At 40.0% G+C, this 23,121-nt stretch overlaps 1 protein-coding gene across 13 annotated transcripts in view; it reads left to right on the top strand.

Moving 5' to 3' along the window:
* The first annotated feature begins 4,216 nt into the window (after positions 1–4,216).
* ZNF227 (zinc finger protein 227) overlaps positions 4,217–23,121 on the top strand; it is a 29,006-nt gene continuing 10,101 nt past the window's right edge. For 2 of the 13 annotated variants that reach the window (XM_063620915.1, XM_063620911.1), the window contains exons 1-3: positions 9,299–9,486; positions 9,807–9,965; positions 21,091–21,152. In XM_063620915.1, coding sequence (XP_063476985.1) covers positions 21,093–21,152 — 60 coding nt within the window. In that variant the 5' untranslated portion in view covers positions 9,299–9,486; positions 9,807–9,965; positions 21,091–21,092. Of the gene's footprint in view, positions 4,627–8,595; positions 9,487–9,806; positions 9,966–10,012; positions 10,036–11,139; positions 11,263–21,090; positions 21,153–23,121 lie in introns of those variants that run through there. The other 11 variants (XM_063620910.1, XM_063620914.1, XM_055248930.2 and 8 more) reach the window with 11 other exon arrangements.

The raw sequence follows: 23,121 nt of genomic DNA, 5'->3' as shown, positions 1-23,121 counted from the left end.
CTGCATAGCATTCCATGGTGTATATGTGCCTCATTTTCTTAATCCAGTCTATTGTTGTTGGACTTTTGGGTTGGTTCCAAGTCTTCGCTATTGTGAATAGTGCCGCAATAAACATACGTGTGCATGTGTCTTTATAGCAGCATGATTTATAGTCCTTTGGGTATATACCCAGTAATGGGATGGCTGGGTCAAATGGTATTTCTACTTCTAGATCCCTGAGGAATCGCCACACTGACTTCCACAATGGTTGAACTAGTTTACAGTCCCACCAACAGTGTAAAAGTGTTCCTATTTCTCCACATCCTCTCCAGCACCTGTTGTTTCCTGACTTTTTAATGATGGCCATTCTAACTGGTGTGAGATGGTATCTCATTGTGGTTTTGATTTGCATTTCTCTGATGGCCAGTGATGATGAGCATTTTTTCATGTGTTTTTTGGCTGCATAAATGTCTTCTTTTGAGAAGTGTCTGTTCATGTCCTTCACCCACTTTATGATGAGGTTGTTTTTTTCTTGTAAATTTGTTTGAGTTCATTGTAGATTCTGGATATTAGCCCTTTGTCAGATGAGTAGGTTGCGAAAATTTTCTCCCATTTTGTAGGTCGTGTGTTCACTCTGATGGTAGTTTCTTTTGCTGTGCAGAAGCTCTTTAGTTTAATTAGATCCCATTTGTCAATTTTGGCTTTTGTTGCCATTGCTTTTGGTGTTTTAGACATGAAGTCCTTGCCCATGCCTATGTCCTGAATGGTAATGCCTAGGTTTTCTTCTAGGGTTTTTATGGTTTTAGGTCTAACATCTAAGTCTTTAATCCATCTTGAATTAATTTTTGTATAAAGTGTAAGGAAGGGATTCAGTTTCAGCTTTCTACATATGACTAGCCAGTTTTCCCAGCACCATTTATTAAATAGGGAATCCTTTCCCCATTGCTTGTTTTTGTCACGGTTGTCAAAGATCAGATAGTTTTAGATATGTGGCGTTATTTCTGAGGGCTCTGTTCTGTTCCATTGATTGATATCTCTGTTTTGGTACCAAGGGTTTAAACACAGAGTTATTATATGACTCAGCATTCCACTTCTAGATATACAACCAAGAGAAATTAAAACTTATGCCTACACATAAGCTTGTATATAAATGTTCAAAGCAACATTACTCATAATAGCCAAAAGTGGAAACAATCCAAAATAGCCATTAGTGAATAAATAAGATGTGGTATATTCATCCAATGGCACATTATATTGCCATGAAAAGAAATGAATAACTGGTTCATGCATCAACATAGATGATCCTTCAACATGTTATGCTAAGTAAAGAAAGTTTGTTTCAAAAGACCACATATTGTGTGAGTACACTGACAGAAAATGTTCAAAATATGTACATCTACAGAAAGTAGATTAGTGATTGCCTAGGGCTGAGGAGTTTGGGGAAAAGTTGGAAGTGACTGTTAATGGGTATCAGGTATCTTTTTGAGATTATGTAAATGTCCTAAAAATAGATTGCAGTGATAGTTGCACAACTCTGTGGATATAATAAAATTCATTTAATTGTGCTCTTTAAATGGGTAAACTGTATAGTATTTCAATTATATCTCAATAAAGTTTCTATAAGAAATATCAAAAAATACCAAGTAGTAGGTATTGCTATGTCTCAAATGCATACGGTATTAATATTCATGGTATATAATCCAAGTAAACAGGGAAAATATAGCACCTGTAACAGAAGAAAAGGGCATAAATATACAGCTTACAGAATAGGCTGTAAAGTATTTTGAAGAAATGCTCAAACTTATTAAAAATGAGAGAAATTTAATTAAAACAGTGAAACACCAGTATGTGTTTAATGGAGTGGCAAGACATAGGATGACTGACCATGGCAAATGATGGTATGGAAATGGGTGGTTATACAACAAACTGTATTCAGTGCTCATGAGAATGTGGAATGGCTTAACGATTCAGAAGAGCAATATAGCTATTAATATCATTTGTAAATGTGTAAGTATATGACTCTGCTATGAACCAACAGCTACACTTATGGATATATGTCCTAAATAAATTGTCACACATTTCTGTGAAGATGTATAGTGATGTTCCTAGCATTGTTACTGCCAATGGCAATCCAGGTTTCTGTCATGGAATAGTAAATAGATAAAATATTTTGGGTGTAGACAATTAGTTCTATAAAATAGGTTAATGTACGCTAGAAACATGGATGAATCTTTAAAACATACTGCTGAGTTTCAAAAGTCTTAACATTTATTTTTATGACATAATACCACTTATATAAACTAAAAATGTGCACACACAACCACATCACATGCACTTTGCACAAAACACACACAAAGAGAAACACAACAAACAAAATATGGGGCTGGGGAAGGAAATGAGAGTGTTCCATAGGGAAAAGAAAGGAATAAATAAATAATAAAATTATTTTGACCAAGTTGCTAGATATAAGGTTCAGTACAATTTGATTAGAATTGGTGATATTCAGCATTCTCTTCCCATTCTCATTCTCAGAGATAAATTTTCAACATTTTGTTAATTGTTGTGTATATTTTAGTTTTAAGTGGGAATTTATATTTCTTAAATATATCATCATAATGTTCCTCATAATATTCTCTTAATATATTTAGTGATGTTCCCTTTTACTTCTGAAATTGGTAATATATCATTTCTGTCTTTTTTGTTTACTGTCACTGGACTTTGTCAATCTTATTGTTCTATTTATAGAGTGATCATTTTGCTTTTTAAGATCCACTCCATTTCGTTTTCTATTTCATGTATTTCCTATTATCTTGATCATTTCTTTCCATCTACCCTCTGTGGTTTTGCTATTTGTTTATTGAATTCCTGAGATAAGTGTTTTTATTTTTTGTTCAGCTTTTCTCCTGTTTTAGGACAGATGCTTCTCAACTTACAATGGGCTCACATTCTGAACTTACCTACTGTAAGTTGAAAGTATCCTAAGTCAAAAATGCATTTAATACACCCAATCTACCAAACATCATAGCTTAGGCTAGCCTACCTTAAAGGTGCTCATGACGTTTATATTAGCCCCCAGTTGGGCAAGGTGTTTTGTTTTGTTTTGTTTTGTTTTGTTTTGTTTTGAGAGGGAGTCTCACTCTCTCGCCCAGGCTGGAGTGCGATGGCTCGATCTTGGCTCACTGCAACCGCCGCCTTGCAGGTTCAGGCGATTCTCCTGCCTCAGCCTCCGGAGTAGCTGGGACTACAGGTGCACGCCACCACGCCCGACTAATTTTCACAGTTTTAGTAGAGACAGGGTTTTGCCATATTGTCCAGGGTGGTCTCAAACTCCTGACCTCAGGTGATCCAAGGGCAACGTTATCTAACAAATAGAAGCTTATTTCATAATAAAGTGTTGAATATCATATAATTTATTGAATAGGTATTGAAAGGGAAAAACAGAAGGGTTGTATAGGTACTGTACTGAATGTGTATTGCTTTCACACCATCATGAAGTCAAAAAATCTTAAGTGAACCATTGCTAACTCCAAGACCTGTATACGATTTCAATGCTTTCTGTGTTTCCTTCTAATTATGTATTAAAAGCTCTCCTGTTTATCAGTGTTTTTCTCTTTATAAAGAGTCTGTCAATCAATTTTTCTTTATAAAGTTTGCTTTATATTATGTAAGGCTGTTATAGTTGATAGAAAATTTTCATTACTATGAAATGTTTCTTTGTATATCTTAAAATGTTCTTTTCTTCAAGGACTATTGTACTTTGTCCAATATTAACATTATTTTAAAATTAGAGAAAGAATATGAGGCCTAGGACGACAGTCTCTTTCTCTATTAGAATATTTTTGTTTGTTTATGTCAGGTACCTGCAAACACTAACAGAAAAGGTTTACTTTAATCTATTTTCAGGTACTAATGTGATTTCAAGTTTTGCTTCAGTCCCCTAGTGAAGACGATCTATTTGCCCTTTATCTTTACTCCTGTAGTGCAGCTCTTTGGGTTTTACTAGGTACCCTTCTCCCGATCCCCAACTTCTTCCCCGAGGCCCTTGAACAACAGAATCGGTAGATAGCACCAAGACAGACACTTCCATTCTAAAATTGCAAATCTTGGCTAAGATTCGCCTTGGCTTTCTAGGATACCCGGAAGCTCAGGTTACTCAGAAATATTTCCGCTCCAAGGGGCGGAACTATGGCCGTTTTCCCCCTGGGGCATTCTGGGAAGTGTAGTCAGGGGTCCGCGTAGCCTGGGGAACTTCCGCTTTTGGATGGCCGAGCTAGGGAATTGTGGGAAGTGCTCCAGCGTTTCTCTTTAGTTGCTGGAAGGCTCTTTCGCTCTGGGAGGGCTCAAGGAGACAAGTGTTTGGATCCGCTGGGACCCTCCAAGTTTTCTCAGCCTCGTCAGGGAGCAAGCGGGGCCCTGGCCCTCGTCTGGAAGAGGGCTAGAGAAGCTGTGGCCAGCTGGGAGGCTGGAGTTGGGAGCAGTTTGTGTTTTTTCTCTCGGCTGAGCCTCACGTTTGGAGCAGTTCGTGAGTCCCCGGGTTGGGAGCGTCCTGGATCGGTTGTCCCTTGGTTAGAGGGTCTTCTGGCTTTCCCCAGCCAGCCTCTCCCACCTGCATGCCAGCTTTGCCACTTACTAGTGTTATAACGTTTTGTGAGTTAATCTTAATATTTCTCTATCCGATTCTCCTCATTTCTGAAGTAGAGTCATTAGTAGGAGGTCCTTATACTTTTATACGAATTATTCATTAAATGTCCAAAATAGCGTTGTGTGGTAGGTACCACTATGTTCTAACAGAGACACGAAGATAATAGACTTCTCTACACAATGTAGAAAAGAAAGCTGTCTTATTACTAAGGACAACCACTGTATAGTATGTAGGCAATCTAAAGAAAAATATTATTTAAAAATTCCGCCCTATGTGTACAGTCAAGCAGTTTTAAACTTTTTATACAATTCTACTTTAGACCACTATGTACATCAGTTCTCAAGATTAATGATTTTTCAATAAGAGGACTTGGTCTCATCATTTACTGCTAATTCTTTTATAAATTTATTCTAAATTTACTTGAGAATCCAGTCTTAGTTAACTAACTTTATCCAAAGTAATAAAACTTCTCTTACCTCATTTGCTAGCCGATTTACAGTTTAAAGAGAGGCACCTTGGTTAAACTCTTACAGTGATAGGGACAGTGAGTTGTTATTTTCTCAGATGTTTATATTCAAAAGGGACAAATCTCAGAACTTTCACAAATACTTCTAGGTTGTAAACCTGGCTAGAGGCTTACATAGCGTCTAACGAAATTTACATGCATATCAAAAGGTTAGAGAAAGGATTCAGAAGCACTAGGTTTCTTATGGAAATGCTCTAAGAAGAGGGAAGATGAACCCTAAAATGTACAGTTAGTAAGAGGCAGAACGTCCATATGAACCCAAGAAGTTGGAGCCTCAAGTCTGTGTTCATATTCTCCACGCTGTACATTTTTCTTAGAACCATATGAAATAATCGTGTATATGGTTTGTGGAAGTCTTTTTCTATCAGGTTTGGAAGGTGATCTGGGGCTTTAGAGTCTGTATTCTCCTTACAGAAATAATGCATGACCATTATAGAGAGATTAGAAAATACAGAAATGTATAAAAGGAAATGAAAGTTACCCGTATTCACTGCTGTATATTTAAATAATTAGCTGGGTGTGGTGGCGCATACCGATAGTCCCAGCTACTTGGGAGGCTGAGGTGGGAGGATCCCTTGAGCTCAGGAGTTTGAAGCTGCAGTGAGCTATGACCACGGCACTGCACTCCAGCTTGGATGACAGTGAGACCCCGTCCCTTTAACCCATAATCTCAGGATTTAGAGATAACCACTAACATTTTAAATACATTTATGCATTGGTGCCATACCACCCACATGGTATTTCTCTAATTTTTCTTATAGAAATTCCCAAACATGCACATACAGAAAATAGTGTTAATGACCCCCACCCCGCCATCATTTGTCTTTAATTCTTGTAAACATTTTGTCTATCTGATTGCATCTATTACTCTTCTCCCACATATGTTTTTGATGGGAAGAGGAGGAATTTGACTATTTAAAATCAAAACCAAATCCTAGTCAGTCGGTATAAATGAAAAGTAATTAACATAAAGTAATTATGAATGAAGAGCAAAGGAAAGCAAATAACTTCAGGGTTTTCTTTCCTGGCAACTAGGAGGAAGGTAGTTATGTGAAAAACCTAAGAGAGAGGGAATCATTGAGATTTGGAAAGGAATAGTTATGAATTTGGCTTCTTTATTTGGAATGTTTTACTCAGGGTCTTTATTTATTTATTTTTGAGGCGGAGTCTCGCTCTGTCGCCCAGGCTGGAGTGCAGTGGCGCGATCTCGGCTCACTGCAAGCTCCACCTCCCGGGTTCACGCCATTCTCCTGCCTCAGCCTCCTGAGTAGCTGGGACTACAGGCATCCGCCACCATGCCTGGCTAATTTTTTGTATTTTTAGTAGAGACGGGGTTTCACCGTGTTAGCCAGGATGGTCTCGATCTCCTGATCTCGTGATCCGTCCGCCTCAGCCTCCCAAAGTGCTGGGATTACAGCACTTTGTAATCCCAGCCACCGTGCCTGGCCTACTCAGGGTCTTTTAGATCTGATCTGTTTCTCCCTTAGGCTGCATGTTACTTTGTTGCAGGGACTATGTCCCATTCTTTACCATGTGCTTAGCACCCAGCACAAGACTGGCAAGGAGGGGTTTAGTGTTTGTGGTTTGTGGAGCTGCCCAGTGTCTTGAAACAGAAACCTGCAGATCATTTAGATTGTATTCAGAATTCCCAAAATGGATTTAGGAAAAAATAAAAGGAAATAATGTCAATATTAGTGACCCTTTATCTCACTTTTGGTGGGATGCATTTGCATATTCTTGTAGTTTTTTTCCCAGTAATCAAAAGTTGATGTGTGGTTATTGATAATATTTTAATGATCAAAGCAACTTTTTGTAGAAACCTTCCATCCATAATTTATGTGTCCTTTGTTTATCACCTGAGGTTAACATTTGCTAACTTTTTATAGGGTAGTCATGCATCAGGCAGAATTTCCAGTGTTTTATGTGTACTTATTCATTTGTACTTGATATCAATCCTATTATAGTCTCCATTTTACAAATGAAGAAAAAGGGGACAGAAGAAATGGAAGCACTAGTATTTTAATCTAGGCAGCTTTATACTAAGTCTGTAATATTGGCTACTTCCACTACTTTTATTAGTCTACAAGGCAAGAACCCATAGTAAGTCTTACTAGAGCAGGGAATATTTAAGCTATGGATGAAGACTGTCACCCAGGAGGGAAAAGAGTAGCAGGTTATGACAGAAGGGACAGCAAATACAAAGAATTAGAGGCTTTTTGTAGGAGTACAAGTAATCCACTATGGCTGGACATGTAGAGTGGAAAGCAGATTCGAAGAGAGAAACAGCATCTGGAAAATTCCTGTTTGTGTGACTTGTTAAAGCATTTGAACCTTAAGGGCACTGGATAGACACGCAGGTGAAAATAATCAAATTTCCATCTTAGGAGATACACTTAACCTCTCTCTGCCTCTGGATGCCAAAGAGTAAACTAGAGGACATTACATTATTTGTCTTAAAAAAGTTGTGAAAATGGGCTAAGTGCGGTGGCTCATGCCTGTAATGCTAGCATTTTGGGAGGCCAGGGCGGGTGGATCACCTGAGGTCAGGAATTCGAGACTAGCCTGGCCAAGATGGCAAAACCCCGTCTCTACTAAAAATACAAAAATTAGCTGGGCGTGGTGGGGAGGGGGGTGCCTATAACTCCAGCGACTTGGGAGGCTGAGGCAGGAGACTCGCTTGAACCCTGAGTGAGGGCGGAGGTTGCAGCGAACCAAGATGACGCCACTTCACTCCAGCCTGGGCAAAAGAGCCAAACTCCATCTAACAACAACAACAACAACAAAACAAAACAAAAAGAAAAAAGAAAAAAGTTGTGAAAGTGTAGTGAGGGTCCCAGAGTCGGAATAGTTTGGACTAGTTCCTGGCATATACTTGGTTCTTTGTAAGAGATAGTTGTATATAACAGAATAAAGAATATATATTTAGTAAATGAGAACTACAAACATGTACTGTAGTGGATATGTGGATATTTTTAGGTATTGCTGTCTTCTTTCAACCCTCAATTCTTGGAAACATCAATTCTGTTATACATTTAAGCAAATAAAGATCATGGTTTAAACACTGAAGTAATAAACTTGTCCCTCTTTCAAATTCAGAAACTCCTTGAGGAACGATTACAGTGGCCCCAGTTGCTTTGAGTTGATCTACCATATGCCAAAGCTTGTGTTTTCTATGTCTAGCCATCCTCAGCAAGCAAATTGTTCTGAATTATATGACTGTGCTATTAACAAAAGTGGAAATCCACAATATATTCTGCCTTCATTGCATTTTTTGATTGCTCTTTCATTCTTTTTGTATCTAAAGAGTAGTTTTCCTATTAGTTGATCCTGTTAAATGTAAAAACTTAAAGGGTTTCCTCTGGCTTTTTTTTTTTTTTTGGAAGTGGTGGGTATAATTCTGTTAGTACAGGATCACATGATGTTTCTTATAATCTTTTTTTTTTTTTTTTTTTTTGAGACAGTCTCACTCTGTCGCCCAGGCTGGAGTGCAGTGGCACGATCTTGGCTCACTGAAACCTCCGCCTCCCGGGTTCAAGCGATTCTTCTGCCTCAGCCTCCCAAGTAGCTGGGACTCCAGGCGCGCGCCACCACGCCCGGCTAATTTTTATATTTTTAGTAGAGACGGGGTTTCATCATATTGGCCAGGCTGGTCTCGAACTCCTGACCTTGTGATCCGCCCGCCTCGGCCTCCCAAAGTGCCTGGATTACAGGCGTGAGTCACCGCGCCCGACCTATAATCTTTTTTTATTTTAGGGCTCCAATTCTTCACATATTTGCTGTTACTTTTTGTTAATAAGAAAAACCTAAATTCCACTGACATCAGAGAACTGCTTCAGCCTGGCTAAACAGCAAGAAGCCAAGAAGAGGATTCCCGAGTCCGGGAGCTCCGAGAATTTGGAGATTCTTTTGTCACACTCTCGGTAACCCTCTCTCACTCGCTCGCTCTTTTCTTTTCTTTTTTTTTTTCTTTTTTCTTTTTTTTTTTTTAGCGCGAAGAGGGCGGCAGCTGGGAGTTCTGGGAAACGTATTCCAGAACTCTGTCCGGAAACAATTGGGCCGCAGGAGCGCGGGCCTTCTGGGAAGGGTAGTTCAGGAGCTCTGGGCAGGCAGAGCCACTTCCGCCCCGGAGAGCGAGGCCGCCACCATCTTTTGGGTCCGGGAGGTGAGTGAACCCTGCACCCCTACGACCCCTCTTGCACCTTTTCAGCCTGTGCTTGGGAATTGGCGCTCCCCAGCCATCAGTCTTAGGATGGAGAAGTCGCGGCCGCGGCGGAGGCCGAGAGGCCGAGGGTGGAAGTTTGCTTTCCTCCCGCACTTGGCAAGCAGCGCCGCCACTTCTGTGGGTATAATAAACAGCGAGTTACCTATGATCCGCGCTCCTGTTTCCTCATCTTTAAAATAGCAAGAAAGGTAGTAGTTACTGGGTACGGTTGTAATTAGAATTAAACAAGATAATACGGGTCAAACCTTAGAACAGTGGTGTCACCTGATACCGGGTTGGCTTCTGCTATTGATACAGTGATTGCCTCACAAGCGCCGTTTTTACTGGAAGCTCCAGTGAAGAGAGAAGAAAGGTCAGGGCTTTATGCCGTGGCCTTTCTGTAGTATCCTTCAGGAGACTGAGTTCTTCCCGAACTTTTACTGATCTATTTTTTTTAGGAAGGATTGAGTCATGGGGCTCCAGTGCGTGGGGATGTTTACTGCCGTTTATCCGGGATAGAGACTCCATCGTGCTGACAGCATCCTTTTATTCATCGCCTCCGAATTCGCAAAGAGGAGGAAGGAGGGACTTCTTGGCTTCTACCAGCATAGCCCCAGGTACCTGCTCTTGAGCGCACTTTGTTGTTCCATTTTCTGTCCTTTCAGTTAGTCAAGTTTCCTTCACTCAGTAAGTTACTACTGAAAAATGATGAAATATTTGTTGAATAAATGTGAGAGTGAGTAGGAAAGCTACTTGGAAGTGAGTATATTACCAATAACATCTTACCACTTTGATTTTAAGGCATTCGTCTGTGGACCATAGCTATTGATGAAGTAGGTCTTGTTATTATGTTATGACGAAATTAGGCAGAGCTTATGTTATTAAATACTTTCCCGAAGTTATTCAACTGATAGTAAGAGGTGGATTTGGGATTGAACCCAAGCATTCCTTTTCAGACTGTGTGATCTTTTTTGTTTGTTTTTGTTTCTTTGGTTTTTGTTGTTGTTTATTTTCTATTCCTTTTTCAGAGTTTGTAATCTTAATCTAAATGATATAGTCATCTTCAGTTATCTTAAATAGTAATCCATATGGCTACAGGTGACCCATTGGATATCAGCCTTGGGAATGTAGGTATGGATTTTACTGTGGAAGACCTCAAAAACTGCACTGATGAATTTTGAATTTTTAAGAAAAATCTTACAACATCTCACTTACTTAATTTGATTCCATGTCAAAATATGTCATATTCTGGTTATAGAAGTAATGAATGCTCATTATAGAGATGCACTATCCAATCCAGTAGCTATAAGCCATATGTGCCCTAGGAACACTTGAAATGTGTCTAGTCCAAATTGAGATGTGCTGTAAGTGTTAAATACACACTGGATTTCAAAAACTTTGTACAAAAAATGTAAGATGGCTCATTGATAATTTTTTGTATTATATGTGAAAATGGTAATATTTTGGATACACTGGCTTAAATAATGTTGTTAAAATTGACTTCACTTATTTTTGTTTTTTTTGCCTTTTTTATATGTCACTGCCTAGCAAATTTAAAATTACGTATGTGTCTCAGTATATTTCTATTGGACAGTGATGTTATATTCCAAAAACTTAAAAATAAAAAATTACTTATAATAAAACTGCTAACACTTTAATGTGTTTCCCTTTAGTATTTGCTATGGATGTTTCTCAAAATAGGTTTGGTATTCTGTGTAGTAGTTTTTTTCTTTATATATTATGAAAATTTTCTTTTCCTTTTTTTTTGTTTTTTTTTTTTTTTTTTGTGAGACAGAGATTCACTCTTGTTGCCCAGGCTGGAATACAATGGCGTGATCTCAGCTCACTGCAACCTCCACCTCCCAGGTTCAAGTGATTCTCCTGCATCAACCTCCCGAGTAACTGGGATTACAGGTGTGCGCCATCACTCCCAGCTAATTTTTCTTTTTTTTTTTTTTTTTTTTTTTGAGACGGAGTCTTGCTCTGTCACCCAGGCTGGAGTGCAGTGGCGCAATCTCGGCTCACTGCAAGCTCCGCCTCCCGGGTTCACGCCATTCTCCTGCCTCAGCCTCTCTGAGTAGCTGGGACTACAGGCGCCCGCCACCACGCCCGGCTAATTTTTTTGTATTTTTAGTAGAGACGGGGTTTCACTGTGGTCTCGATCTCCTGACCTCGTGATCCACCCGCCTCAGCCTCCCAAAGTGCTGGGATTACAGGCGTGAGCCACCGCGCCCGGCTCTAATTTTTCTATTTTTAGTAGAGACGGGGTTTCACCGTGTTACCCAGGCTAATCTTGAACTCTTGACCTCAGGTGATCCGCCCACCTCGGCCTCCCAAGGTGCTGGAATTACCGGCGTGAGGCACTGCACCTGGCCGAAAAATTTCAAGCACATTCAACTGTCAAAAGAGTGGTGCAGTGAATTCCACGTAACCAACACTTAAATTCAACATTTGCTGCAGACCATCTCCTCCTCCTTCCACCCCACTTTTTTTTTTTTTAAATTAGAGTGTCTTAAAGCAGGAGTCCCCAACTCCTGGGCAGCGGACCTGGTACTAGTCTGTGGCCTGTTAGGAACCTGACGGCACAGAAGGAGGTGATTGGAGTGGTACTTCCTGAGCTCTGCCTCCTGCCAGATCAGCAGGGGCATTAGATTCTCATAGGAGGGACTACACATGCGACGGATCTAGGTTGTGCATTCCTTATGAGAATGTAACTAATGCCTCATGATTTGAGGTGGAACCTATCATCCCCAAACCATCTCCCCCGCCCCCATCTGTGGAAAAATTATCTTCCACGACACTGGTCCCTGGTGCCAAAAAGGCTGCAGATGGTTATCTTAAAGCATATGCCAGACATCAGGTCAGCTTTTTTTGTTGTTTTTGTTTTGTTTTTTTTCTTTTTTTTTTTTTTTAAAACGGAGTCTTGCCCTGTCGCCCAGACTGGAGTGCAGTGGCGCTATCTCGGTTCACTGCAGCCTCTGCCTCCTGGGTTCAAGCGAGTCTCTTGCCTCAGCCTCCTGAGTAGCTAAGGTCAGTTTTTTTTTTTAATTTTATTATTATTATACTTTAAGTTTTAGGGTACATGTGCACAATGCGCAGGTTTGTTACATATGTATACATGTGCCATGTTGGTGTGCTGCACCCATTAACTCGTCACTTAGCATTAGGTATATCTCCTGATGCTATCCCTCCCCCCCTCCCCCCACCCCACAACAGTCCCCAGAGTGTGATGTTCCCCTTCCTGTGTCCATGTGTTCTCCTTGTTCAATTCCCACCTATGAGTGAGAACATGCGGTGTTTGGTTTTTTGTCCTTCCGATAGTTTGCTGAGAATGATGGTTTAGAGTTTTATCCATGTCCCTACAAAGGACATGAGCTCATCATTTTTTATGGCTGCATAGTATTCCATGGTGTATATGTGCCTCATTTTCTTAATCTAGTCTATCGTTGTTGGGCATTTGGGTTGGTTCCAAGTCTTTGCTATTGTGAATAGTGCCACAATAAACATACGTGTGCATGTGTCTTTATAGCAGCATGATTTATAATCCTTTGGGTGTATACCCAGTAATGGGATGGCTGGGTCAAATGGTATTTCTAGTTCTAGATCCCTGAGGAATCGCCACACTGACTTCCACAATGGTTGAACTAGTTTACAGTCCCACCAACAGTGTAAAAGTGTTCCTATTTCTCCACATCCTCTCCAGCACCTGTTGTTTCCTGACTTTTTAATGATGGCCATTCTGACTGGTGTGAGATGGTATCTCATTGTGGTTTTGATTTGCATTTCTCTGATGGCCAGTGATGATGAGCATTTTTTCATGTGTTTTTTGGCTGCATAAATGTCTTCTTTTGAGAAGTGTTTGTTCATGTCCTTTGCCCGCTTTTTGATGGGGTTGTTTTTTTCTTGTAAATTTGTTTGAGTTCATTGTAGATTCTGGATATTAGCCATTTGTCAGATGAGTAGATTGTGAAAATTTTCTCCCATTTTGTAGGTTGCCTGTTCACTCTGATGGTAGTTTCTTTTGCTGTGCAGAAGCTCTTTAATTAGATCCCATTTGTGAATTTTGGCTTTTGTTGCCATTGCTTTTGGTGTTTTAGACATGAAGTCCTTGCCCATGCCTATGTCCTGAATGGTATTGTCTAGCTTTTCTTCTAGGGTTTTTATGGTTTCAGGTCTAACATGTAAGTCTTTAATCCATCTTGAATTAATTTTTGTATAAGGTGTAAGGAAGGGATCTAGTTTCAGCTTTCTACATATGGCTAGCCAGTTTTCCCAGCACCATTTATTAAATAGGGAATCCTTTCCCCATTGCTTGTTTTTGTCAGGTTTGTCAAAGATCAGATGGTTGTAGATACGCGGCATTATTTCTGAGGGCTCTGTTCTGTTCCATTGATCTATATCTCTGTTTTGGAACCAGTACCATGCTGTTTTGGTTACTATAGCCTTGTAGTATAGTTTGAAGTCAGGTAGCGTGATGCCTCCAGCTTTGTTCTTTTGACTTAGGATTGACTTGGCAATGTGGGCTCTTTTTTTGGTTCCATATGAACTTTAAAGTAGTTTTTTGCAATTCTGTGAAGAAAGTCATTGGTAGCTTGATGGGGATGGCATTGAATCTATAAATTACCTTGGGCAGTATGGCCATTTTCATGATATTGATTCTTCCTACCCATGAGCATGGAATGTTCTTCCATTTGTTTGTATCCTCTTTTATTTCATTGAGCAGTGGTTTGTAGTTCTCCTTGAAGAGGTCCTTCACATCCCTTGTAAGTTGGATTCCTATGTATTTTATTCTCTTTGAAGCAATTGTGAATGGGATTTCACTCATGATTTGGCTGTTTGTCTGTTATTGGTGTATAAGAATGCTTGTGATTTTTGTACATTGATTTTGTATCCTGAGACTTTGCTGAAGTTGCTTATCAGCTTAAGGAGATTTTGGGCTGAGACAATGGGGTTTTCTAGATATACAATCATGTCATCTGCAAACAGGGACAATTTGACTTCCTCTCTTCCTAATTGAATACCCTTTATTTCCTTCTCCTGCCTGATTGCCCTGGCCAGAACTTCCAACACTATGTTGAATAGGAGTGGTGGGAGAGGGCATCCCTGTCTGTGCCAGTTTTCAAAGGGAATGCTTCCAGTTTTTGCCCATTCAGTGTGATATTGGCTGTGGGTTTGTCATAGATAGCTCTTATTATTTTGAGATATGTCCCATCAATACCTAATTTACTGAGAGTTTTTAGCATGAAGGGTTGTTGAATTTTGTCAAAGGCCTTTTCTGCATCTATTGAGATAATCATGTGGTTTTTGTCTTTGGTTCTGTTTATATGCTGGATTACATTTATTGATTTGTGTATGTTGAACCAGCCTTGCATCCCAGGGATGAAGCCCACTTGATCATGGTGGATAAGCTTTTTGATGTGCTGCTGGATTTGGTTTGCCAGTATTTTATTGAGGATTTTTGCATCAATGTTCATCAAGGATATTGGTTTGAAATTCTCTTTTTTGGTTGTGTCTCTGCCAGGCTTTGGTATCAGGATGATGCTGGCCTCATAAAATGAGTTAGGGAGGATTCCCTTTTTTTCTATTGATTGGAATAGTTTCAGAAGGAATGGTACCAGCTCTTCCTTGTACCTCTGGTAGAATTCGGCTGCGAATCCATCTGGTCCTGGACTTTTTTTGGTTGGTAAGCTATTGAATATTGCCACAATTTCAGAGCCTGTTATTGGTCTATTCAGAGATTCAGCTTCTTCCTGGTTTAGTCTTGAGAGGGTGTATGTGTTGAGGAATTTATCCATTTCTTCTAGATTTTCTAGTTTATTTGCGTAGAGGTGTTTGTAGTATTCTCTGATGGTGGTTTGTATTTCTGTGGGATTGGTGGTGATATCCCCTTTATCATTTTTTATTGCATCTATTTGATTCTTCTCTCTTTTCTTCTTTATTAGTCTTGCTAGTGGTCTATGGATTTTGTTGATCTTTTCAAAAAACCAGCTCCTGGATTCATTATTTTTTGAAGGGTTTTTTGTGTCTCTATTTCCTTCAGTTCTGCTCTGATCTTAGTTATTTCTTGCCTTCTGCTAGCTTTTGAATGTGTTTGCTCTTGCTTTTCTAGTTCTTTTAATTGTGATGTTAGGGTGTCAATTTTGGATCTTTCCTGCTTTCTCTTGTGGGCATTTAGTGCTATGAATTTCCCTCTACACACTGCTTTGAATGTGTCCCAGAGATTCTGGTATGTTGTATCTTTGTTCTCGTTGGTTTCAAAGAACATCTTTTATTTCTGCCTTCATTTCGTTATGTACCCAGTAGTCATTCAGGAGCAGGTTGTTCAGTTTCCATGTAGTTGAGCGGTTTTGGGTTTTGAGTGAGTTTCTTAATCCTGAGTTCTAGTTTGATTGCATTGTGGTCTGAGATAGTTTGTTATAATTTCTGTTCTTTTACATTTGCTGAGGTGTGCTTTACTTCCAACTATGTGGTCAATTTTGGAATAGGTGTGGTGTGGTGCTGAAAAAAATGTATATTCTGTTGATTTGGGGTGGAGAGTTCTGTAGATATCTATTAGGTCCGCTTGGTGCAGAACTGAGTTCAATTCCTGGGTATCCTTGTTAACTTTCTGTCTCGTTGATCTGTCTAATGTTGACAGTGGGGTGTTAAAGTCTCCCATTATTATTGTGTGGGAGTCTAATTCTCTTTGTAGGTCACTAAGGACTTGCTTTATGAATCTGGGTGCTCCTGTGTTGGGTGCATATATATTTAGGATAGTTAGCTCTTCTTGTTGAATTGATCCCTTTACCATTATGTAATGGCCTTCTTTGTCTCTTTTGATCTTTGTTGGTTTAAAGTCTGTTTTATCAGAGACTAGGATTGCATGCAACCCCTGTCTTTTTTTGTTTTCCATTTGGTTGGTAGATCTTCCTCCATCCCTTTATTTTGAGCCTGTGTGTGTCTCTGCACATGAGGTGGGTTTCCTGAATACAGCACACTGATGGGTCTTGACTCTTTATCCAACTTGCCAGTCTGTGTCTTTTAATTGGAGCACTTAGCCCATTTACATTTAAAGTTAATATTGTTATGTGTGAATTTGGTCCTGTCATTATGATGTTAGCTGGTTATTTTGCTCATTAGTTGATGCAGTTTCTTCCTAGCCTTGATGGTCTTTACATTTTGGCATGTTTTTGCAGTGGCTGGTACCGGTTGTTCCTTTTCATGTTTAGTGCTTCCTTCAGGAGCTCTTTTAGGGCAGGCCTGGTGGTGACAAAATCTCTCAGCATTTGCTTGTCTGTATTTTATTTCTCCTTCGCTTATGAAGCTTAGTTTGGCTGGATATGAAATTCTGGGTTGAAAATTCTTTAAGAATGTTGAATATTGGCCCCCACTCCCTTCTGGCTTGTAGAGTTTCTGCCGAGAGATCCCCTGTTAGTCTGATGGGCTTCCCTTTGTGGGTAACCCGACCTTTCTCTCTGGCTGCCCTTAACATTTTTTCCTTCATTTCAACTTTGGTGAATCTGACAATTATGTGTCTTGGCATTGCTCTTCTCAAGGAGTATCTTTGTGGCGTTCTCTGTATTTCCTGAATCTGAATGTTGGCCTGCCTTGCTAGATTGGGGAAGTTCTCCTGGATAATATCCTGCAGAATGTCTTCCAACTTGGTTCCATTCTCCCTGTCACTTTCAGGTACACCAATCAGACATAGATTTGGTGTTTTCACATAGTCCCATATTTCTTGGAGGCTTTGTTCTTTTTATTCTTTTTTCTCTAAACTTCCCTTGTTGCTTCATTTCATTCATTTCATCTTCCGTCACTGATACCCTTTCTTCCAGTTGATCGCATCAGCTCCTGAGGCTTCTGCATTCTTCATGTAGTTCTCGAGCCTTGACTTTCAGCTCCATCAGCTCCTTTAAGGACTTCTCTGCATTGGTTATTCTAGTTATCCATTCGTCTAATTTTTTTTCACAGTTTTTAACTTCTTTGCCATTGGTTTGAATTTCTTCCTGTAGCTTGGAGTAGTTTGATCGTCTGAAGCCTTCTTCCCTCAACTTGTCAAAGTCATTCTCCATCTAGCTTTGTTCCGTTGCTGGTGAGGAACTGCGTTCCTTTGGAGGAGGAGAGGCGCTCTGCTTTTAGAGTTTCCAGTTTTTCTGCTCTGTTTTTTCCCCATCTTTGTGGTTTTATCTACTTTTGGTCTTTGATGATGGTGACGTACAGAAGGGTTTTTGGTGTGGATGTCCTTTCTGTTTGTTAGTTTTCCGTCTAACAGACAGGACTGTCAGCTGCAGGTCTGTTGGAGTTTGCTAGGGGTCCACTCCAGACGCTGTTTGCCTGGGTATCAGCAGTGGTGGCTGCAGAACAGTGGTGGCTGTAGAACAGCGGATCTTGGTGACCCGCAAATGCTGCTGCCTGATCATTGCTCTGGAAGTTTTGTCCCAGAGGAGTACCTGGCCGTGTGAGGTGCCAGTCTGCCCCTACTGGGGGGTGCCTCCCAGTTAGGCTGCCCGGGGGTCAGGGACCCACTTGAGGAGGCAGTCTGCCCGTTCCCAGATCTCCAGCTGCATGCTGGGAGAACCACTACTCTCTTCAAAGCTGTCAGACAGGGACATTTAAGTCTGCAGAGGTTCCTGCTGTCTTTTTGTTTGTCTGTGCCCTGCCCCCAGAGGTGGAGCCTACAGAGGCAGGCAGGCCTCCTTGAGCTGTGGTGGGCTCCACCCAGTTCAAGCTTCCTGTCTGCTTTGTTTACCTAGTCAAGCCTGGGCAATGGTAGGCACCCCTCCCCCAGCCTCACTGCCGCCTTGCAGTTTGATCTCAGACTGCTGTGCCAGCAATCAGCGAGACTCTGTGGGCGTAGGACCCTCTGAGCCAGGTGTGGGATATAATCTTCTGGTGTGCCATTTTTTAAGTCCATTGGAAAAGCGCAGTATTAGGGTGGTAGTGACCTGATTTTCCCAGTGCCGTCTGTCACCCTATCTTTGACTAGGAAAGGGAACTCCCTGACCCCTTGCACTTCCCGAGTGTGGCAATGCCTCACCCTGCTTCGGCTCGCGCACCGTGCGCTGCACCCACTGTCCTGCACCCACTGTCTGGCACTTCCTAGTGAGATGAACCCGGTACCTCAAATGGAAATGCAGAAATCACCTGTCTTCTGCATAGCTCACGCTGGGAGCTGTAGACTGGAGCTGTTCCTATTCGGCCGTCTTGGCTCCACCCTCCAGTTTTTTTTTTTATATTCTACCATGACCCCTGAAACTGAAGCTATAATTTGCCATTTGCTCAGTACAGTATATTGTTTTTTGTTCTTTTTCTTTCACACTGTTTTGTCATTATGTTTTCGTAGTGTCTTTTAGAATATATATATATATAATTTTTTTTTTTTTTTTAGTGCAGTCTGGGATAATTTGCTTTTACTATCTGTGTGCATATTTTGTTGTCCTTTCTTTTTTTGTTCAGTTTATTCCCTTTTATTTGTGCTCAACTGGTCTGGACTTTATATGGTTTTGTGTCTTCTAACTTTAAAAATGTTCTCCTTGTTAGCAAATACTAAACTTAATCAGCATGTGTTCTTATTCTGAAGAATATTGAGACTAAAAAAATTCTAAAAGAAGATGGGGCCAGGTGCGGTGGCTCATGCCTGTAATCCCAGCACTTTGGGAGGCCGAGGCGTGTGGATCACCTGAAGTCAGGAGTTTGAGACCAGCCTGGCCAGCATGATGAAACTCCGTCTCTACTAAAAACACAAAAATTGGCCGGGTGTGGTGGTGCATACCTGTAATCCCAGCTACCTTTTTTTTTTTTTCCTAGCTAACAAGGTGAAACCCCATCTCTTAAAAATACAAAAAATTAGCCGGGCGTGGTGCTGGGCGCCTGTAGTCCCAGCTACTCGGGAGGCTGAGGCAGGAGAATGGCGTGAACCTGGGAGGCGGAGCTTGCAGTGAGCCGAGACCACGCCACTGCACTCCAGCCTGGGCGACAGAGTGAGACTCCGTCTCAAAAGAAAAAAAAGGCTATGTTTTTATAGATCTACTTTTTATTGCAACCACCCTCAAAATTGGTCATTATAGTTCTTTGGCTTTTTTTAAACAAATATTATTATATTACCAATATAGTCACAAATGTTTTCTTATCATTGCTTTTTGCAGTCCATCTTTTAGGGTTCACATGGTTATAAATTCTCTTCATTTTTTTTTTCAGCTAAAATATTGTTTCTTTCTCATGTAAATAATCATTTAGTTGAACATAGAATTCAGGTTGACAGTTTCTTTATTTTGGAGGTAATATTCATTTGTTTTAAATCTCCATTCTGTTACCCTATTTCTGTCAATCTAATTGTTATTCCTTTTAGGTCAACTATATTTTCTTTCTAGGAGCTTTAAGGTTATTGTTGTTTCCAGTTCTTTATGTTTGTTTAGTCTTTTGCATTTCTGAGTTTTACTGTGATTTGTTTAGGAGTGTGTTTATTTTTATTTATACTGTTCAGAATTTTTATATGCGAACTTGTATCTTTTATCAGTTGTGTGAAATTCTCAGCAATTGTATCTTGAAATTAAAACCTCTCAGTCATTCCCTCCATCCTGCATTCTCTTCTCCCATTCATGTTAGACAAATACGGAAGCCTCTCAATTTATCTTTCATGTTTCTTGATTTTTCGTTTGTGTCTTTATCTTTCTCTTTGCTGTGTGTTTTTCTCTGTGCACATAAAATAAAAGAGATGTACCAATGATCGTTTCCAGGCTTCATGAAGTATATTGACCCAGAATGATACGTTTTAGAAAACTGATAACAGTGTCAGTAAAATATTACTAGCTGGGCAACAAATTACTAAGAAGAAACCTTAAGTCAGATTTCGGCTTTTCAGAAATTAAAGGTGACTTTCATAGGAGAGCAATATTTGCAAGGCAAGTGTATGAGGCACAGTATCATCTGCTTTTTTTTTTTTTTTTTTTTTTTTTTGAGACAGAGTCTTACTGTGTCATCCAGGTTAGAGTTCATTGGCATGATCTTGGCTCACTATAACCTCCACCTTCCAGGTTCTAGCAATTCTCATGCCTCAGCCTCCCAAGTAGCTGGGATTACAGACCCACACCACCACGCCTGGCTAATTTTTTTATTTTTGGTAGAGATGAGGTTTTGCCGTGTTGACCAGGCTGGTCCCAAACTTCTGACCTCATGTGATCCTCCCTCCATGGCCTCCTAAAGTGCTGGGATTACAAGCATGAGCCACTGTGCCAGGCCTAGCTAAACAGCAAGAAGCCATGAAGAAGCTTTTTTGTAACTATAATAGAAAGGGACTCCTGGTTCTTAGAACTTTCCATCTACTTATTTAATCCTTGGAAAAACCCTATGAGGGAGGTATGATTTATGATTCTTACCATGTCCTCATTGTACACATAACAGAAGTGAGGCACAGAGAGGGTTTTTAATATCCCCAAGGTTACACAGCTGGTAAATATCATTTCTAGGAATTAAACCCAGATACTTGACTTGAGAGCCCTCATATGTTGTTACATTGCCTCGTTTCCTACTGTCTCTGCCATCAGAAATCGTTGTAGCAGGAATGCTGCACTTGTGCAGACTGTTCACTGCCCAGTGGCACTGAACTATCATGCCATTTAGTAGCTGGAATACAGTCCATGTTCTGCTTACCAAGCTGTAAGTGGCTATACCTGTCTGAATGTAGGGCTATTTCTGTAATTTCCTCATATGTCCACGTGGGCTAACAGCAGGCTTGTGTCTCATGGCGTCTTTGGTCTTCCCCAGTTATGCCATCTCGGGACTGTGACCTTCCCCAGAAAGAGCAGGAGAAAATGACCAAGTTTCAGGTAGGTAAAGGATTCCTTGCTGTCTTTTAAAATGTGATTTATTTCTCAAAAATTAGAGATTTATTTTTTCTCTTTCTTGGAAAGGTTAGTGGAAAACAGATCTTCAGGGCATGTTGTATGCTAACGTGTTTTTTTGTTTTAGTTTATCACCTTTACTAGTTTACAAAACAGTGTTTGAAAAAATAATAGAAGCTTTAATCAAAAATAATCTACGCTACTATCCTTACGAACTAGCTTTTTTCATTTTCCCATGTTCCTTTTTCATACACATTTTGCAATACTTGAGTAGATAAGATTTTCAATTGTGAATTCTCCACTTAATTGCATCACCTGCATTGTAAGTGATTACATCATACATCACTGCCATTGAATTGCAGTGCCCTTAAAAAACGACAAAAACTATTCCTTATTTAGCCTTTCAGAAAATCAGAAATTTTAAGAATTTTACTACTTCAAAATAAATCCAGTGACTTTTTTTCCTACATATAAAAACAATTCCTTCAAAAGAAATTCTGGGGGAATTCAATATTATTTGTCCTTAAAGTTTTAGGAACTCTGCATTGAAGAGGTTCATGTCTCAGTTTCATGTTAGTTGCCTCAGGTGTTTTGTAAACAGAACATCTAAAGAATGACATGGTGTAATTTTATTAGATGCTTTCAGAGAAGAAGAGCTATATATTTTTTCCTGTTTATGTTTTTATCACTTATTTCTTGTATGAATTTATTTCATCAAAGTAACTGCATGTACATAAGTTTAAGGTCTAGTAGTACTTAGATGTCTTGCCAGCCCTTTCCATCTGTCATTGCATTTTTCAGATATGAGGATGGAGATGATTTATCTGCATTTTAAATATGAAGAAACAGGTTATGGGAACATTTCATAGCTGCCCCAAATTTCCCAGGTAGCTGACTCATTGGACACGGAAGCTTCCAACTATTAGGAATATCTGGCATTCTATTTTCATGTATAGGCAGGCAGAACAAAAGAGTTTTCCGTTCACAGAGATGAGCACATATGATAGAAGTACCTGATGTTACCTTTTTATTCTTTTGAGACAGAGTTTCATTCTTGTCACCCAGGCTGGAGTGCAACAGCATGTTCTTAGCTCACTGCAACCTCTGCCTCCCAGGTTCAAGCAATTCTTCTGCCTCAGCCTCCCAAGTAGCTGGGATTACAGGCATATACCACCACGCCTGGCTAATTTTGTATTTTTATTAGGGACGGGGTTTCACCACGTTGGCCAGGCTGGTCTTGAACTCCTGACCTCAGATGATCCACCCACTTCAGCCTCCCAAAGTGCTGGGATTATAGGCGTGACCAGTGCACCTGGCCCTGATGTTACCTTTTGTAGGATAGACCCCAACAATGCCCCTCATCCAGTTTCCATCTCAATTCCTATCTCTTCTCTAGTTTTGTCTCTTAGTCATTCTATGAACGTAGATGCTCAAGCAGTTTTTATGTAAATGTTTTACATTTCCCTACAGCAAAAACTATCAGGCATGATGGTAAGAGACAGCAGCAAACCGGTGGCATATACTTAAACATTAGGTAAAGGTCTAATAGCTTAAATTCCTATTAAGATTAGTAATATAGAGAAAATTCCAACTGGAATATGAGCAAAAGAAATGAATAGGAGTGTCATAAAGAAAAGAAACAAATTTATGAAAAAAATCTTCACTAATAATTTAAATGTGTGAAAATGTTACTAAAATAGCTTTCTATTTATATATTGGTTTTACTTACATTGTCAATGACTTTTTTAGAAAAAGGACTGAGTCCTGTTTAGCCAGGGTCTAGAGATTCAGGAATGCTTGTACTGTTGCAGGAAAAGTGAACTGGGAAAACCTTTGGAGAGGAAACTCTGCCATTACGCTTTCAGAATTTTTAAAGTAAATATTCTATGACTTTGCAGTTGCTACTTCTTGGCCATGAGCTCTGTAAAAGGATCTTTGCAGTATTGGTTATAAG

The sequence above is a fragment of the Symphalangus syndactylus genome, chromosome 17 (assembly GCF_028878055.3).
Source record: "Symphalangus syndactylus isolate Jambi chromosome 17, NHGRI_mSymSyn1-v2.1_pri, whole genome shotgun sequence".
Taxonomy (NCBI): Eukaryota; Metazoa; Chordata; class Mammalia; order Primates; family Hylobatidae; genus Symphalangus; species Symphalangus syndactylus.
Note: the sequence above shows the minus strand (reverse complement) of the source record. Positions and strands in the feature narration are given on the sequence as shown.